The 18826-nt window shown below is 49.6% G+C and overlaps 2 protein-coding genes across 6 annotated transcripts in view; one reads left to right on the top strand and one right to left on the bottom strand.

Annotated features, from left to right (window-relative positions):
• The first annotated feature begins 3374 nt into the window (after positions 1–3374).
• WNT2B (Wnt family member 2B) lies at positions 3375–16982 on the top strand. 2 transcript variants are annotated; one of them, XM_047784998.1, is made up of 5 exons: positions 3375–4026; positions 9795–10015; positions 11035–11312; positions 12251–12515; positions 16111–16982. In XM_047784998.1, the coding sequence occupies exons 1-5, from the start codon at positions 3842–3844 to the stop codon at positions 16338–16340; spliced, it is 1179 nt and encodes a 392-aa protein (XP_047640954.1). In that variant the 5' UTR covers positions 3375–3841; the 3' UTR covers positions 16341–16982. The 2 variants fall into 2 exon arrangements, with proteins under 2 accessions (XP_047640954.1, XP_047640955.1); XM_047784999.1 differs by having other exon boundaries at positions 3964–4026; positions 9753–10015.
• The window catches only part of ST7L (suppression of tumorigenicity 7 like), a 96365-nt gene continuing 84048 nt past the window's right edge, over positions 6510–18826 (bottom strand). For all 4 annotated transcript variants that reach the window (XM_047784992.1, XM_047784993.1, XM_047784995.1 and 1 more), the window contains one exon: positions 6510–9176. In XM_047784992.1, the coding sequence (XP_047640948.1) occupies positions 9042–9176 (135 nt within the window). In that variant the 3' untranslated portion in view covers positions 6510–9041. The remainder of the gene's footprint in view (positions 9177–18826) is intronic.

Genomic DNA, 18826 nt, shown 5'->3' with positions numbered 1-18826 from the left:
GGCCTCCAAGGGGGGTAGACCCGGGTGGAGTAAGAGCTGTTTACTTACACCCAAACTCCCCTTAGCTCATCTCCACTCCCATCCAAGGGCCAGTAAAAATTCAAAATCACTGAGCCACACACAGCTGAGAATAGTGGAAAAAGATGGGGGGGGGTAGTCCTGGGATTCTCCCTCAGACCTTTTCTGCCTCAGCAGACAGCCGAGCCTTATCATCCCAGCCTTTAGATGGCTTTATTGCATTTGCATGTAAATGCCTTGGGGGTGAGACCCTTTTACTCCTGTCTTTTAGGATGTCCTAGCCAGTGCTCAGTGTACAGCAGGACCTCAGTAAGTGCTGACTTGACTCCAGGCAGGGGCCCTCTCAACCAGAACTTGACTCCCAAATCAGCGACTCCTCCCCTGGCTCCGGTTACGATGGAGTGGAGGTGGGGGATGGGAGGGAAGAGCAGGTCAGGCGCTAGTTTGAGCCTCTGGCCTTGACCCTCTGCCTGGAAGCCCCACAACAAGCCCTTGCGTGAGGAGCTGAGCTCTCCAGTAGAGTTTAGGACCTTGAGGCTGGAAGTTTATTTTGAGATTTGAAGTCCAAAGTGGCAGATCCCAGAAAACCTCTTCTCTGGCTCCGTATTTGTTCTCAAGTTAAGTGGTTGAGTGCAGCTCTTGCAGTCAGCTGGCTCCTGCAGCCTGGGGTTCCTCCTGGGGAGTTGAGGGCTCTGAGGGGAGGGGAAGAAGGAGTGAAGCCCCATCCTGGGTTGTCCACTCTAGGGCAGAGGTAGCCTGTAAGCATTGGGGAGAAGTCTTGTCCCCTCACCCACTTCCCTCCCTCTTGAAGCTGCTGATGTGTTTCTGGGGGCCCCCTTAGCTCAGCAACATGCTTTAGTAGTTGAGCATCTATGTTGTGCCAAGACACAGTCCCACTTGACTATGAAGACAGCTGAAGCCAAAGAAGGGGCCTCATAAGTGAGTTCGGGGCCCATGTGGGCGAGTCCACCCAAGGTTAGGGCTGATGTGATCATCTCCAGCTCCCCACCCTCCAACCTCAGGCCCATATGTAGAAATAAACACAGGGCCAGAGTCACACCCAGGCCTACGCACACAGGGGAGCCTGGGAGAGGCTGCCAGAGCTTGCAGAGCTTAAAGACTGCTGCCCAGCATCAGGGTGGGACTGGGCTGGGAGGAGGTAAAAGAGTGGTCCAGTGAAAGGGACCTGGCCAGAAATGAGCCTGAGCCTACTTTCTCGCTCACCTGTCCCTATCAGGAAGCTCATCTGCTTCTTTTTTTTTTTTTTTTGCTTTTAAGGGCTACACCCGCAGCATATGTTAGTTCCCAGGCTAGGGGTCAAATTGGAGCTGCAGCTGCCGACCTACACCACAGCCACAGCAACGTGGAAACCAAGCCAAGTCTGTGACCTACACCTCAGCTCCAGGCAACGCTGGATCCCCGACCCACTGAGGCAGGCCAGGGATCGAACCTATACCTCATGGACACTAGTCGGATTTCTTTCCACTGCATCACAACGGGAAATCTGAGTCTGCTTCTTTTTAGGGAGAGGGCTGAGTGGAGCCTCCCGGACAGAGAGAGAGAAGGAAGGAGAGGGGAGAAGAGTCAGGTTGGCAGTGAGGGATGTGGCCAGCATGCGGGCCCCACTTGGTCTCTGTATTCACCCCTTGTTCATTCCCATCAGCTCCAGTCCAACCCCTACTTTCCACCCACCCCAAGGATGGGCACCTTCTTCCCTGCATGACTTGGATAACCCCTGTTACCTGTCTAAAGTCCTCTCCTCCTCCCTAGCTCACTCTGCAGTTAGCCCACTCCCAATTCTGTCTTGCTGGCTGTGCCGTCTGCTTGGGATGCTCTTCACCAAGAATCCACTGGCTTGTTCCCTCACCGTCTTCAGGTCTCTGCTTGAATGTCATCTTAATGAGTGAGGTCTACTCTGATCATCCTGGTTACAACTCTATTGTTTCTCACTTTTTAACATACTCTATGTTTTACTTATCTTCTCCCGAAAGAAGTTAAACTCCATACCCGCAGGAAGTGTTTTGCTTTCTTCACTGATGTGCCGAGCATAGTCTGCCATATGGGAGGGGGTAAATGCTTGTTGAACTATTGAATTCACTCCACCCCCACCATAGAAAGTGAGGTAAAGAGGTGAGAGATGGGGAGAGGGGATAATGGGCTCTCACAGCCCTTCTCCCTCATATCTGCCTATGGGATGTCTGCAGCCTCTTGGCAGCCAGCTGCACCCTGTCTGGTCACACTTCCGAGTCTCAAACACCGACCACCCCCAACCCCCCAGCCAAGAACTGACAGTGAGTTTGGGGTTGAAGAGGGTGGGCAGCTTCCAGCGCGTTGTTTACACCGGGGCTTTATAGTTTAAATAAAGACACCTGGGAAAGAGGGGCTCCGCAGGAGAAACTGAGGCTGGAGAAGGGGTTGGGGCCAGAACCCAGGCGGACTCTGGAAACTCTGCTTACCTCTCAGTAAGGGCCACCCTACCTCCAGAAGCTCTACCTGCCTGCTTAGGAAGTGCTGAGGAAAGAGGGAAGTCAATTTCTACAGCCACCACCTCCACACCCCTTCCCAATTTACCACGCCCCTAGGCAGTGAGCAAGCTGGCGGGGGGCCGTGGGGGGGGGGCGTGGGGTAGAGAGGAGGAAGGGTGGAAAGGTGGAGGAAATGGCTTCGGGGCTTCCACTTTCTCAGCAGGACCCCCACCCTGGCCTCTGGATCGGGAAAGCTGCCCAGCTGTTTCTGATTCTTTCGTACTCGCAGCCCCGCCCCAAGGGGTCGGGGACCGAGGCATCAGGAAGCAGGGCGAGAGTAAGCTCAGGGGATCCCGCGCGGTAAAGGGCGGGGAGTCCGCAGGTGTGCCCCTCCGCTTCGGCCATAGATTCCTGGTCAACAGGCGGGAAGGTGGCGTGAGGTCGGGGGCTGTGCGTAAACGTTGTGTGTACTCGAGGGGTGCGGCGGGCAGCGGATAGGAGTAACTGGAGGCAACGAGGCGTAGGTGAGAGAAGCCCCTACCTGAAGTTTGCTGCCCGTGGCACCCTTGTTGGCAGCGACGGAAAGGGAGATTCTCCCGTACTCCCCGTGGCGTAGATTCTACCCATTTCACAGAAGCGCGAGAACGAAGAAAGGACACGAGGAAATGACTGCGTCCTCTGTGGCTCACTCCACTGTCACTGTAGGTTAAATGACAGAGGAAAATGTCTGCAGCTCCCCTCACTCTGCACTCTTGGCCATTACCTACGGAGGTTGGGGTTGAGGAATGAAGGCGCTAGGACCCGGCGGCGCGGCCTCGGCAGGGACTGGGTGCTCCGAGAGCCAAAGGGCGCCACTGCGCCCGGTCGCTTCCACCCAGTGCAGGTGAGGGCGCACCGCAGTGCAAGGGGAGCTGAGGGGCCGAGGCGGCCGCCACAACTAGGGCGCCTCGGAGCGCCCAGGGCTGGTGCGGGCGGAGCCGCCCGCCCGGCCGCGTGTGTCCCAAGCCTCGGCCCCGCCCCGCGCCGTCCAATGAGAGCCCGCGGCGGGAGGGGCTGTCCGCACACTCAGTCCGTAGCCCCACTCAGCGCCGCCGACCCCCTGACACCGCATCCCAGCCCGGACAGCGCGCCCCAGACCCCGAGCTCTGCGCGCCGCCGTCGGCTTCCGGACACCGCTCCCTGCGCCCCTTTCTGGGACTTGACGCCCGCGCTCCTGCACTGTAGGTGCCCCTAGGTCTCCAGCCGCCGGCGAGCCCTATGGCGCCCCGGGGGGGGTGAAGTAGTAGCGGCCTGAGTACCCTCAGCCGGTGCCCCGTCCACGCCCCTCCGGGCCGCGCGGCGGGAGTCTTCGGGGAGCTATGCTGAGGCCGGGTGGTGCGGAGAAAGCCGCGCAGCTGCCCCCTCGGCGCGCCCGCGCCCCAGTCCCCGCGCCCAGACCCACGGCCCCCGACGGCTCTCGGGCTTCCGCCCGCCTAAGTCTTGCTTGCCTTCTGTTGCTGCTGTTGCTGCTGACGCTGCCGGCCCGCGTAGACACGTCCTGGTGGTGAGTGTGGCTCTCACGGTTGGGAGGGTGAGGGTGAGGCTGGGTTGGAGAGGCCAAATACGCTCAAAGGTAATATACAGCTCCTGATACCCGATGCTCTGGAGACCAGGTTGTCGCTTTGATGGAATTAAGAGACGATCCAGGCAACACTCTCACTTAAGTCGTGAGGGGCGCGGGCAAAGGAGGGCAGGCAGGAATAGGGGGGCGCCGCTCCTTCGTCTTGGTGATGTGGGCGCTGGATATTTGGAACAAGGTCGCCCGGTCTTCCAGGCTTCCCAGACCCCCTCTATTTTAGCGCAATCCTCTTAAGGCAAGAGTTACCTTTTGAGTTTCTCAGGGTAGATTCAAGAAACCAGTCGTCCATCTGGGGCCTTCGGTGGCCATCCAAGAGGACCTTCTGATCCCATAAGATTGTCCCCCCCTCGCCCTGAGACGTGGCGAAAGGGGCAGCCTGGCATGGGGGGACAAGCCTCTGGCTAGTCTACCCCAACCCCATAACGCAGTAAGGCTTTGGTGAGTCAGCAGCACCCAGGGCAAGGTTTAGAAATGGTATTAAGGCAAAAACTACCCCATTAACTCCCACAATTTCAATAAACAAAGCACTTGGGTCTGCATACTTTTAGACATTTTGTCTTCAGCCTCTGTTTTAAGGTTGTCACTTGGAACCTTGATATCTCCCCCGCCCTCTCTCGTTCTTTTTCTTCCCCTATAGTCCCATCTCCCATCTTTCCCCTCCAAGAACTTATGGAGTCTCAAAGCATTAAGGGATCCTCTCCTTAGATTTCTTGCAGGGCTTAGATGCCAGACACTCCACAAGCCAGCACATGAGGCAAAAGGAATTAAAAATCCACTGGCTATCTTTTCTTTTCCAATTCCCTCCCCCCCCCCACCACCACTTCCACCTTGAGCTCTGGATGGCACTCATTTTTTTCTCCCAGGAGTAAGAGCTGTTCTCTTCCCCCACCTTCCGGGGGCCGGGCAGGGGGAGAGTTGGACTGAGAACTGTCTTCTCATCTTTCCTCTTCACCCCACTAATCAAACTGGCCTATTGGACTGGGCTATTGCCCCTCTCTGCCCATTCAGTACCCCCCTTCTTTTCCTTACTCTGCCCCTCCCCCAATCCTCCCCCACCTCCACAAAGTGCTGTCTCTTCTCTCCTTGCACCCTGTGGCTTCTCTCCTCTGGACTTGGAATCTTGGCTGGAAGGGTGAGGGGTAGCTAGCTGGCTGAGGGGCCAGTGAGCTTGGGCTGCAGATTCCTATCATTTCAAGATGCGTCTTTCTCCATCTTCATTACCCCCACCCCACCCTCCGTTTTCCTGTTTGAGAAAATCTTTTTTATCTCCGCAGTGTTAGGGAGGGCGGGGGTTGGGGGGGGGGTTCTGGATGGGGGAGCAGGGAGGCCCATATCTTACATCTGGCTTGAGACATTCCTTTAGAAAAAGAAAAGAAGGGGATGAGGAGAAAAGAAAAGGCTTTCAAAGTTCAGAGTGAGATCAAAGCCACCCTTTACCTTCATGGGCTCAGTCTGGCTGGGGACTTGTGTCTTCAGTGCCCCAGTAGAGAAAGGATGAAGTAACCACTGGGCATCTTTATCCATCCCAGATGACAAGTTGATTTTAGGGACTCTTGATTGCTTCTTACCAATTTGGGAGGCAGTCTTGGTCCGCTTGATGTTTAGGTGAGGAAGTGACACTCTAGTAATTTCAGCATCCTGGTAGTGGTTCCTGAAGACTCAACTGGGGTTCTTCCTAGTCCCCATTTTGTTCCCTTGGCTACTTCCTCTCCCTTTTCCTTTCTCCCTCTACTACTCTCCCCCCATGTGGTTCATATTAAAGATTTTGGAAAAACTCCTGGGTGGAAGAGCTAGCTAAGGAGGGAGGCAGGCGGGTGATATAGAGGGATTTAGCAGTCCCTGTGAAAAGGAGGAAGGCAGCAACAGAACCAGGATGGGCAGTGAGTGCAGAGGTCATTTCAGTCTCCTTGCCTCACACAGGTCATAGCTGCAGGCCCCAGATGCCTGTCTCAGTGGCCAGCACTTCTGGGATAAAGTAGAAAGCTGCTTTCTAAAGGCAAGTCAGGCCCCCAGAGTGATTATCTCTCTACTTTAGGGGAAAAAAAAAACAAAAAACAAACAAAAAAACCCCATCAAGTCTGATATTCTGTACAACCGCCTGAAGAGATGCCTATGTGTATCCATGTTCAGCTCTGGAGCAGAAGGCATCCACTATCACCAGTTTACAGTCTGATCTTCCTCACAGCCCTTCCCTTTACTCTCCAACCACTCCTTTCTTCTCCTGATTTTTAACTGGAGGAAACAGATGGTCTCCTTAATCTACGAAAAAGAGAACAAGAAATAGGGGTCTCCTGGCATGTGCCTACCTATACCATTTAGTATTTTTTAGGGGACTGGGTGTAGGGCATCACAAGAGTAGGACTGTGTTCGTGGTTTCACAGAAAGAGGAACAAAGTGGTACCATGATGTTAACATTAGTTATCGACTACAGCTGCCATTTATTGAGCCCTTACTAAGGTCCAGACACTATGGCTAAACACCTATAAGCATCATCTTCTTCAACCAACATGATACTCTATTGGGGCAGATACTATTATTATCCCCATTTCACACATGAAGGTGAAGGATAGGAAGGGAGTAGTAAGAAACTCAAACCAATTTTGGAGCCAGGCTGGTCTACTCCTATGCCTCTCTTACCCTTGGAATTGAAAACAAACTTGGACTTTGTTCACCCAGTTCTCCTCTGACTAGCCCTGATGGACAGAGCTGGATATTATTAATCTCCATGAACCTCAGTTTCTTCACCTGTAAAATGGCAATCTCTCCCTCTCATAGGATTTTTGGGTACAAAAATGTTTTGTGAATTGTAAAGTACCAGGTAAATGATATTGCATTATGATATTCAGGAAGGGTAATGGTTTTATCCCTGTGTTCAAAGCCCTGCATAGACTGAGCTAAACCACACGCATACACTATGGACTGTGAGAGAAAGAGAGTAAATAAAAAGAGGATCCCTGACCTCGTTAAAAAACACAAACCTAAAACATCTGCAAATAGGCTGCCAAGATCAATAAGGAGTAAAGCTATAATTGAAATGAAGTTTATACCTAAGTAGGGGGAGAAAGGAGTTGGGGATAAATCAGAGCAGTTAGGTATTTATTCAACAAATAGTTATTAAGTACCTGCTTTGTGCCAGACAGTGTTCCAGGTACTGGGGACACTGAAGTAAACAAAACAGGCAAAAATTCCTGCCTTCCTGGAGTAGTAGTAGTCCTAATCCTCTGGAGATGTTAGAGAAATGCTGGTTCAGTAGGCCTGGAATGGGGCCTGAGGCTCTGCATTTCTAACAGATTCCCAGGAGATGCTACATGGCTCTTCTGGGGACCACATTTTGAGTAGCAGGGGGGCTAGAGTATGGCACAAGTCACTTTGTCAAAGGAAAGTATGTGAATTGGTCAAAAGCAGGTGAGGAGAGCTTTCTGGAGCAGGAAGCTGGGAGGAAGTAAAAATTCTGGAAGGGAAACAGCTAGAGAGTAAGGGGCATCTCACCCTTCTACCATCCCATCAGCTGGAGATGCCTTAAATCTATCTGTGCCCCTAAGAGCTGAGCTCATTGCTTGGCACACGGTAGGCATTTTGCAGGCATGTGCTGAATTAAGAGGGGGATGGATTGGGCCTTAGGCTGCTTTACTGGAGGCCCCCAAATTGACTACAAGTGGCTGACCACTGGTCAGGAGACAAGTGCCCTGCTCTGCAGAATCTTGAAGCAGCTCCTTCAAGGGGTAAGGACAGAAGGAGAGAAAATTATACTCTGGTCTTAGATACTGAACAGATGTTCCCACGCCCAGTGAGGATGTAAGAAGAAGGACTAATGTTGGCTGCAGCAGAATGGAGTTAAGTCAGACCACAGGAAGGACTTTTTACCAGAGCTTGGCCTGCCCCACTCCAGACTGTCTCATGAGGGCTGGATTACTGGTCTCCCATTCCCATCCAACCCCCCTCTTCCCAAGCCCCAGTTAAAAAAAACAAACACCCATTGCCTAGAGCAGTACTCCTCCAGACTGAACTGGGGAAGCAGAATGGTGGTGAGACAGGGACAGGCTCCAACTCCAACGGTCTTGATTCTCCAAACAAAGCACCGCGGCAGTGGGTGTAACCCCCGGCTGTGCGTCAGGCAGCCCTTTCCGGCCAGGCCCAGCCCGGGGTGTTTATTTTGTTTGTTCCTGGAAGCTGTTGCCCTGATGGACAGTGCTGGGGACTGATTCCATGGGATTTGTTAGTGGTGGACCAGCCCTCTCACCCCTCCCCCGGGACAGATGGGCCCCATCAGCCCTGCTGAGTTCCAGAAGAGGCAAGCATCAGCCCTCCTTGTGTTTGTTTGAGTTGGTGTCACCACTGGTGATCCAGTCTGTGGGTGAGGGCCGGGTGTGCAAAGGCAGAGGGTGGGGAGTGTTGCAGAGGACACAGAGCCCAGGGCAGTCCAGCTTTTCCCTTCTCGCCACTGGCTGCCCTCCCTCCTCCTTATTCACTTATAGGCCCTTTGGGGGCCCTTCCTAAACCACAGGCTCATCCACAGCCCAAACCAAATCTTTTCTGTCTGTAGTAGCAGCTACCCTCTGTAGCCCCAACCTGTTGAAAAAAGGGGAGAGAAGGCATCCTTTGATGTGTTAAGACAGGAGAATAGAGAATTCCCAGCAAATCAATGCAGGTGCTGGGTGTTTGAGAAATAGAAAGGGAATGAGAAGTGGGTGTGAGAGTCAGATCTCAAACGGTGACCTTATGGGGAGAAAAGGTGATGATGAACTCCTGCCTTCTCTCTGAAAGGTTCTTCCTGAAGCTTGTAGCGGAGTCCAGGGCTAAAAGTGTGTGAATAAAGAAAAGTACTGCCCTGAGAAAATTGAGAATGACTCTAGCAACCACCTGTCTTTTAGTAGCCCACCCTAATGATCTTCTAATAACTGTTCACACTGGGCAGACTGGGGACTGGAACATAGGGAGTGTCACCCTTTTGCTTGATCTTGGCCTTTGGCTTCCCACTGGAAACAGCCCTCTGCCTGTGCAGGTCCATCCAGGACACTGTGCCCTGTGAGTTGGGCAGGATGATTTTGAATGACTCGTTCAAAAGTCCATAGGGCCTGGAAGTAGAGTATGGGAAAGAGAGTTAGGGAGGGGTCTTCTTCCCCAGACCTCAGGATTGGGAATGAGGACTTTTTGTTACATAGGTCTAATTAGAGCTGTAAACATTACTCAAAATTGCCCACTGTATCTCTTCCCACTGGCCCCTCCCTGTCTCCATCTTTCTTCCCCAAACTATGTCTTTATGGACCAGCCATGCAGGACGTGTCTCTTAGATGTGGGTGTAACAATGTTGTCTCAGACTCTCATTTTGTTAGTTTATTTTTCCATGAGGCTCTTAATGTTTATTAAATAAACAGGCAATGGGTTTGTGTGACATGCCCACAGCTTCTGTGTATGTGACACATGCCTGGCCTGTGTTCTGGGAGTATGTGTCACTTTGGCCCTTGGCTGGGTAACTGGTAATGGTGGGAGACCACTCAAATACTCTCTCTGCAACTACTTAACTATTTCTCCAGAGCTTGTGGGGATCAGTTCTCCCCACTGCCCTTGGGGAATATGGGCTGGGGGGAGGGAAAGGAATCTCTCCAAGGTCTGAATGCCAAACCTTTCCCCTCCTTATTCCCCTAATGCAGAAAAAAGCCGGATGCTCTGACAGGGCCATCTCCACCTTGCAGGTACATCGGGGCACTGGGGGCTCGAGTGATCTGTGACAATATCCCTGGTCTGGTGAGCCGGCAGCGGCAACTGTGCCAGCGTTACCCAGACATCATGCGCTCGGTGGGCGAGGGTGCCCGAGAGTGGATCCGAGAGTGTCAGCACCAGTTCCGCCACCATCGCTGGAACTGCACCACCCTGGACCGGGACCACACTGTCTTTGGCCGTGTCATGCTCAGAAGTAGGGCCTCTTCCACCCTGCCCCAGCTCCTTCCCTTTCTATGCTTGGGGTGGTGGGTGGGTAGGGCAGGCATGAGCCCCTCTCTCCTCTCCTACACACTACTTCAAAATCAGAGAAAGGATTAGGGGCAGAGCCCAGGATACAGTTGGGAACAGATCCTCAGTACCTTAGCTATATAGGCAGTGGCCCCTCTAAATCCCCGTGTTCAGGGATGACTGGTCAAAGGAACGACATTCCTTGTACATCCTTCTCTCTTCCTCCCCAACCCCTAGCCTTCAGGTTTCCATATACTGTAAGGCTGAGGACTGGAAATGGTTGTTCTGTTCTTACCAACACCATCACTACCCTCACTCAACCCTCCCAACACTATAGTAATGGGAGCAAGGGATAAACAGAAAGGTGATATGTAAATATTTGGAGAGTGAGTGGCTTGGACCCAGCTCAGCAAAAGAGCTAAGCAGAGCTAAACAATAAACTAGGAGAGGGGGAATGAGATGAGAATCTGGAGGTGGCAGAGAGACAAGAGCAATGATTCAATTCTCAAGAGCAGGGAGGGAAGAAAGCAGGCTGGGGAAAGTAGCATGTCTCTCCAAATAGGATGACCCCTGGGCTGGGGTCTCCATTGTAGGGGAACTGTCCAGCAGAGTGGGCCTGAAAAGGCCTGGAATGTGGACTGAGGCAGTCTTTACTAAGCTGGGGTTGGCACTCTGTGGGGGGGAATGATTCACTGTGAAGCTTTTCCATGGCTGGACCCAAGGAGTTTGGAAGGAAGCAGGAATACAGGTCAGCCCAAGAGGTCAGATATACAAAGAAGCAGACAGAGTTGTGAGGGCTGAGGGGAACAGGCTAGCTACTCTGGGGAATGCTCTGAGAAGGGAAGAGTACATTGATAAGGGAGGAACAGGGGTTGACCTGGGAAAGAAACAGAGAAGAGGTTTCAGAGTTGGAAGTTATGTGGGCTGAGGAAGGGGACAGACGTGGGCCTCGTTCCTGAAACACATTTCTACCTTTTTCTCTAGGTAGCCGGGAAGCAGCATTTGTATACGCCATCTCATCAGCAGGGGTGGTCCATGCTATCACTCGTGCCTGTAGCCAGGGTGAACTGAGTGTGTGCAGCTGTGATCCTTATACCCGTGGTCGACACCATGACCAACGTGGGGACTTTGACTGGGGTGGCTGCAGTGACAATATCCACTATGGAGTTCGCTTTGCCAAGGCTTTTGTGGATGCCAAGGAGAAGAGGCTTAAGGATGCCAGAGCTCTCATGAACTTACATAACAACCGCTGTGGTCGCACGGTCAGTACTCATGTTTGCATATGTACACTCATTTTCTGGGGGTGACCTGTAGGTATGACCACGGACTAAATATGAAGGTGGAAGCGCTGAAGGCTTGTGGGTCACCTCCAAAAGCCCCAACCCCTGGAACAGCAGCAGTAAACACAAGGGATCTTCAGAATGGCTAGGTTCAATCTGGTGCCTGAAGAGTCTTCACATAGGTGGGAAGTAGGGAAAGGTGGAGAAAAGACGGGAAATTTTTTAAGAAAGAAAAGAACTGTATCCATAAAGACTGAGGAAGATAAGAGCTTGCTCTGGTCAGTTCATTGGCCTTTGAGCACCTCCTACATGCCTAGTACTGTGCTGGAAAATGACATGCAATAAAATTGGAAGGCATGGTAACGTGAACTCCAAAACACATGAAAACTAGAGGATGTTCCAGTATACGGTAATTGTGAACAGAATCCTAATTCTCTTTCTTTTAGGGCTGCACCCAAGGCAGTGGAGGTTCCCAGGCTAGGGGTGGAATCAGAGCTGTAGCCGCTGGCCCACGCCACAGCCACACCAGATCTGAGCTGCATCTGAGTCCTACACCACAGCTTAAGGCAATGCTGGATCCTTAACCCATTGAGCCAGGCCAGGGATACTAGTCAGATTTGTTTCCACTGAGCCACAACAGGAACTTCCAAGAATCCTAATGCTTTAAAGTTCAAATGGGCTATCATGAAAGGAAAGCACTGTTGGTCCAGGAAGGTTTCCTAGAAGAAGAGGTTCATGAATTCGATCAGGAAGAATGGGTGGGATCTGACTGGGGAGAGCACAAACAATGGTTCCACCAGCCAATGGTTCAACTAGGCCAGGACTAGCCGACCTCAGGGCATTCATGCTTTTAGTCCTAGAGATGACTATACAGTACCCTGACTGGCTGCCTCTCCATCACCTGCCTTCCCACCTCCCAGGCTGTGCGGCGCTTTCTGAAGCTGGAGTGTAAGTGCCATGGCGTGAGTGGCTCCTGTACTCTGCGCACCTGCTGGCGTGCGCTCTCAGACTTCCGCCGCACAGGTGATTACCTGCGGCGGCGCTATGATGGGGCCGTGCAGGTGACAGCTACCCAAGATGGTGCCAACTTCACAGCAGCACGCCAAGGCTATCGCCGTGCCACCCGGACTGACCTTGTCTACTTTGACAACTCCCCAGACTACTGTGTCTTGGACAAGGCTGCAGGTGAGTAAGGAAACAGGTGGGACATGGAGCCCCAGTTCTTAGTGCAGGCACCCCTGGTTAATCACAGTCTGTTCAGCCTCAGAAGTTAGGGGAGGAGGTGCTGCTGGAGGAGTCAGAGGAGTCAGAAAATGTTGAAATAAGAGTGTTGATTTATGCCTCAGTCTGCCAGGCCCAAATGTGCCTGAACAGAGAGGAGAGGACACTGAGCTCCTTGAGGCCTGAGGTTATTTATCACTCCTTCATATCCTGAGCATCTGGGATACAGTGGGTGCTATTCAGTGAATGTTGAAATAAATCACTCATTTTCAGTACCAAGCAGTGTATGGGCTATACAGAATCATAAGACGCAGGTTAAGTTCTGGCTCTTTACAATCTAGCTAAAGAAATGAGATATAACAGGGAGTTCCCATCGTGGCGCAGCTGAAATGAATCCAACTTGGAACCATGAGGTTGCGGGTTCAATCCCTGGCCTCACTCAGTGACTTAAGGATCCGGCATTGCCATGAGCTGTGGTGTAGGTTGCAGACTCGGCTCTGCAATGACTGTAGCTCCGATTAGACCCCTAGTCTGGGAACTTCCATATGCTGAGATTGCGGCCCTAAAAAGACAAAAAAAAACAAAGAAAGAAATGAGATAAAACAGGCAGACAAACGCAACTGAAAAAGAGGGCAGTTAAGGAAAGTTTATTTGAAAGTGTGGAATTTAAAGCTGTTTCTTGAAGTGTGGGGATTATCTGGGTAGCCAGAGAGAAGAATAGGTGAATACTGTCTACACATAAGTAGAATGGTAGGTGGGAAAGCACATGATCTGTTCCAGGAACAGAGAGCAGATTAATCTGACTTAAGTGGAGGTTTGAGGTAAGGGAGATTAAAAGTAGAAAGATAGAGAATAGACCATGAATGACCTTGAAAGGATTTATCCATTGTACTGCTACTGAAGATTCTAAAATGGAGTTGAGGAAGCAAGGAAAGAGGTAATAATTCCTCTATAGGCTCTTCTCTATAGACTCAGCAGTCAGGACTTGGGTAAGGCGAAGCCAAAAACCTTAGCTGGCTTCCCTACTATTTGTTTTCACCTAATGCATTTGTTCCTGGAGAGGCAATTAGCTCAGAGCAAAACTAAGCACAGAAACAGGATGAGGCACTACCCAAGTAACAGAGAAAGTAGTTTGTGTACTTTGAAGAGTGCTAGGAGAAAAAAGGTTGAAAAGCACCTGTGATTTCCTGCCACTAAGTTTTTTTTCTCCCCATGTGGTATAATTCAGAGGGCCACTCTCTAAGTGCCTAGATATCATTCCACAACATCCAAGGTGTAAGCCTACGCTATCATCCTAAAATGCACCTTTGGGGAAAGATCTTTGGAATTAGAAGGGAGGATGAATCGTATGTTTGTTGGTTTTTCTTAGAAGCATAAAATTCGATCTCATAAAACCCAAAGTGGAGCCTGGAATTCAAAGGGTACAAGTCATCCCAGAAGGGAGTCTGGAGCCTGGAATTCCCTCCACAGCAGTACTGTCCCAGTGAACTTTCTGTGATGGTAGAAATGTTCTACATCTGTGCTCTCCAGTACAGCAGCCACTCAGTCACATGTGACTGTGGAGCACCTGAACACTGACACCTATGCCTTACTGAGGAACTACATATTAAAATTTATTTAATTTTAATTAACTTAAATCTGAATGACCACATTTAACTGGTGGCTACTACATTGGACAGCTCAGCTCCACAGTGTAGAAGAGGCTTCCGGTGTATAAGAGAATGACTAAGACCCAGCCCTTGGAGGTAGAAGGATAACATATATAGTAGACCTGGTCAGCCCAGGCTCTAGAGCAGTAGGCTCCTAACATTTTGGCTTATATACCCCTATCATTTAAAAAAAATTAAGCATGGTACCTCCAACATATGTATATTTACTTGTGAATTATATCTTTGTTCCACTGTACTAATATGTACATTATAAAACATAAATACAAAGCATAAATATTTTATTTTTTTGCTTTTTAAGGCCACATCTGCAGCACATGGAGGTTCCCAGGCTAGGGGTCGAATCGGAGCTATAGCTGCCAGCCTACACCACAGCCACAGCAATGCAGGATCTGAGCCACATCTGCGACCTACACCACAGCTCACGGCAACGTCAGATCCTTAACTCACTGAGTAAGGTCCTGGGATCAAACCCGCAACCTCATGGTTCCTAGTCGGATTAGTTTCCACTGCGCCACTCCACTTCAAATTGATGAGAAAAAAACAAATATAGAAGTACTAGCATTTTCTATCCATACCAGTGGAATTTGGAGACTACTGCTATAGAAATCAGTTAATTTAGTCCCTTTCTTGAACCCCAGGCTAATGACTTTCCCATCTCTGGGAAAGGGTTGAAATATTTACTAGGATCCATCCTATCCAAAATTCTAGTGGCATTGGTGGTATAGTGTTGCGCATAGCTACTTTCCAAAATTCTATGATTTTGTGATCCTTTGCAAAAATCATTCAGAATGAGGTTGAGAGCATTCTCTGTACAGGAAGATAACATCATCCCTACCCTTAAAGATTCCAACTGTAAGGGATAAGGCAAAGGATATTTTTTAGGAATTCCTTAGCATTACTGGCAGGAAACATATCCCTAATCAGTTCACCTCCTCAGTTGAACAGAGATTATAGATATAACCATCTACTGAGTTAGGTGCTATTACCATGTCTCTTCATATGAGAAAACTAAATCCATGAGAGATTAACTGACTTGCTGGATCAAAGGGGGATAACTAAGACCCAGCTAAGAAATGTAAAACTGAGTTTTAAACCTAGACAACCGGACATCAGGCCCATCCTTTTAATGACCATGCTAGATTACTTTACTGCATAGCACAACTTTATAAACTAAGGTCCAAGATACTAACACATGGTAGCTGGACTGGAGTTTTAACAAGACTTTTTAGAAAAGGTAAATTACAGGAGTTCCTGTCGTGGCTCAGTGGTTAATGAATCCTACTAGGAACCATGAGGTTGTGGGTTCGATCCCTGGCCTTGCTCGGTGGGTTAAGGATCCGGCGTTGCTGTGAGCTGTGGTGTAGGTTACAGACATGGCTCGGATCCTGCGTTGCTGTGGCTCTGGTGTAGGCCAGTAGCTATAGCTCTGATTCAACCCCTAGCCTGGGAACCTCCACATGCTATGGGAGCAGCCCAAGAAATGGCAAAAAGCCAAAAAGCCAAAAAAAAAAAAGAAAAAGAAAAGGTAAATTACAGGCTAAGTTGTTTTTTTTTTTACTTTTTATTATGGACATTTTCAAACATAAATAGAGAGCCCTCACCCAGCTTTAACAATTATGGCATTTTAAAGCTAAGTTTTGCTGGAGATATGGAGATGGGTATTGGCAGAGAGGGCATTGCAGGAAAAGTCAATGGTCTTTGGGGACACTTGATGATGGGAAGAAACAAGCCTGGTGCAGAGGGCAGTGAGGCAATGATCATTTTGGCTAGTGGGTATATTTTCAGGAAAAGGGATTCTTTATGGTTTCCTCAGGAGGATGTGGGTAAGGGAACCCAGAGCAGCTGAAGTAAGAGGTAACTTGGTTCTCTCTCTCTCTTCCCCAACTCAGGTTCCCTAGGCACTGCAGGCCGTGTCTGCAGCAAGACATCCAAAGGGACAGACGGTTGTGAAATCATGTGTTGTGGCCGAGGGTATGACACAACTCGAGTTACCCGTGTCACCCAGTGTGAGTGCAAATTCCACTGGTGCTGCGCTGTGCGGTGCAAGGAGTGCAGAAACACTGTGGACGTCCATACTTGCAAGGCCCCCAAGAAGGCAGAGTGGCTGGATCAGACCTGAACGTATAAATACCTCACTCATCCCTATACTTCAAACCTCCTGACTCAAAAGCACAAGATCTTCGCATGCACACCTTACTCCACCTTCAACCTCGGGCTGCTACAGCTTTTATTTAAGGACTTTGAGAGTACTCCAGAGGGGCTCCGGTGTCCTAGCTGGTTCCTTGGCCCTGGGAAGAAGTTGACAGGGGATGTAAAAGACTGAGCAGCTCCCCGACTCCCCACTCTGGAGGTTAGCAGGGAGAGTGGAAGAAGTAGGGGTCTTCAGAGTGATTGAGTTGCACTAAAGCACGTGGTCAAGGCTTATTTTTTCTTTCCCTTGCACTGGCTTCCTGACACTTCTTTTTTGTGCAAGAGAAAGGGTACCTGGAGAAAACTTTTTTTTCCTACCTGGCTAAGGGTAGATGGGACAGAGATGAAACCACTATCTCTTCCCTGGGTCAGTCTGAGCTAACTGCCTGGGACTCCAAAAGAAACTCTTAGGCCGCAACATTCTTCCCATATTAAGAGCCTGGGATTGCTAGGTAAGAGTTAGCAATAGTGGACAAGGTTCCAGTCACATGCTCATTCATATGTTTATAAACTGCTGTGTTTTGTAGGAGAAAAAAATTATATAACTATACCAATATACATTTTCTCCCAATCTCTCCTTTTCAATCTACATCAGCCAGCACTGCCTCTTTTGCTCACTTGCTGCCTGTTCAGAGTGAGTGGCATGAAGTGTCATGCTATACCTAACAGATCTTTAGAATATTCTTGAATACTCCTAAGAAAGAGTAACTTAGTAGGTCTTTTCTACTTTTTAAAACTCTCCATGCATTATTCTGGTGGTCAGACAGGTTTGGGAAACACTAAGTAAAAGATATGTAACTCATAGAGGGTGGGAGAGGGTAACAAGCCTGATTTCAAGGGCCCATATGAGGCATCAGTGTATACTAGGCAGGTAGAAATCTCTGGCTTTGGCAATTTTAGGAGAGGATGCTAGCCTTTGAATCTGGGAGAAGCCAGTGCTTACAAAGGGAAGGAGAAAGAGGGCTTGAGGCCAAAGTGGTAAACAGCTTAGAAAGCAGCCTTTCCTCATTTATTCAACAGTCTTTATTTAGTGACTCTCCAAGTCCTGGTGATTATTATCCTTCACTCCATGTTTGGCTTAAATAGGGTAGTTCTGCTTTGCTACTGCCCATTGCCTAACTCAGCTTGCAGTAGTAGAGTCTGCACAGATAGCAGGCTTAATAAGCTAGAGGATAGGTCACAAAGTCCCCAAAACCATCATGCTCTATTTCGATGTGACTAGACAGTGGTTATTTCTTGCCTATTGATATTTTAAAGGAGAAGAATGGTATAGATCTTTGCAGCTAGACCTGGGTTGAAATCTCAGCTGTGATAGTTACTGTTCTTGATATTTTGAGGAAGTTACCCAAAATCTCTGGGCCTCTATCTTCTAATCTCTAAAAGGCGGTTATGAACCTATCTCAGATATAGAGTTTTAATTATGCCCAAACTCTAGCCAGTAGACCCTCTTACCAAAGGCCCAACTGGTCTAGCCCATCCTGACTTCTCTCAGAATCTCCAACTCAGGTAAGGTATTGACAGCAGGCTGTAGATTAAAAAGCCTACATAAGGAATTTTGAATACAGCACACACACACCCCCACCCGCCTTTCCTGAGTTCCTCTCCAGCACCCCTTGGGGGTCCTCATGTGTTTGTGGAGCAGCTTTACTCTGCAAAGGCAGCAAGAGGATGGTGGAGCCATAGCTCTGGGCCATAGGGGCAGATTTATTTGGATGATAGGACTAATATTTGTGTAACCTGCTGAGACCTGTGTGGGAGAGTTTAGGGTGGTTTTTCTTTTGGTGAGGGGGTTTGCTCTGGTTTCACATACATTAACACAAAACATGAGCTAGTCAGGGCCCTTGTGGTCTGCGGTGAGGGGATTCCTGTGGAGAAATGGGACTGAGTGAGTCAGGCCAGGGGAATGTCTTCCTTGCAAAGTGGAGTCAACTAGATAACTGATGAGCCAATGGTGGGATTAGGGAGGGGGAAATTGGAGGGGAAAAGAAGAGTTTCTGACATCTTGAGCTGGGATTAAGAGAAGGAAAGCTCTAGGGTAGTGGGAAGGCAAGGGGGTTATAGTCAGTCTGAACTTAAGAACAGAGTTGAATGAATTACAAAAGGGTGCTGTCTTGTATGCTGGGCCACTGGGAAGAGCCACAGGTCCCAGTTAGCTTCAGCTCTCACAGAAACATCCAGAAACATAAATGATAGCCTAGGCTTTCCATGGGAAATCAACCTGAGCTAAATCTACCTGTGCTCTATTATTCTTTTTTGGTTTTTATCCTATGCAAGGAAGTGGGCCTCTTCTGGCACCTCATGCTGCTCTGTGCTTTTCCCTGAGGTCCAAATTCTAGTTCATAAGGACTTAAAGTTTTACAATTTCCTATAAATGGTTAAGGGAAGAGCAAACTGTCCAGAGTGTGAGAAGTGTGA

Source organism: Phacochoerus africanus, chromosome 6 (genome assembly GCF_016906955.1).
Source record: "Phacochoerus africanus isolate WHEZ1 chromosome 6, ROS_Pafr_v1, whole genome shotgun sequence".
Lineage (NCBI taxonomy): Eukaryota > Metazoa > Chordata > Mammalia > Artiodactyla > Suidae > Phacochoerus > Phacochoerus africanus.
This window is presented reverse-complemented; position numbering and strand designations above follow the sequence as displayed.

Excerpts from the sequence above, each read along its gene's own strand:
- WNT2B (XM_047784998.1), top strand. The coding sequence starts at position 3,842 with ATGCTGAGGCCGGGTGGTGCGGAGAAAGCCGCGCAGCTGCCCCCTCGG. Across the intron at positions 11,313-12,250 it reads ACAACCGCTGTGGTCGCACG|GCTGTGCGGCGCTTTCTGAA; the intron begins GTCAGTACTCAT and ends CCCACCTCCCAG. Across the intron at positions 12,516-16,110 it reads TGTCTTGGACAAGGCTGCAG|GTTCCCTAGGCACTGCAGGC; the intron begins GTGAGTAAGGAA and ends TCCCCAACTCAG.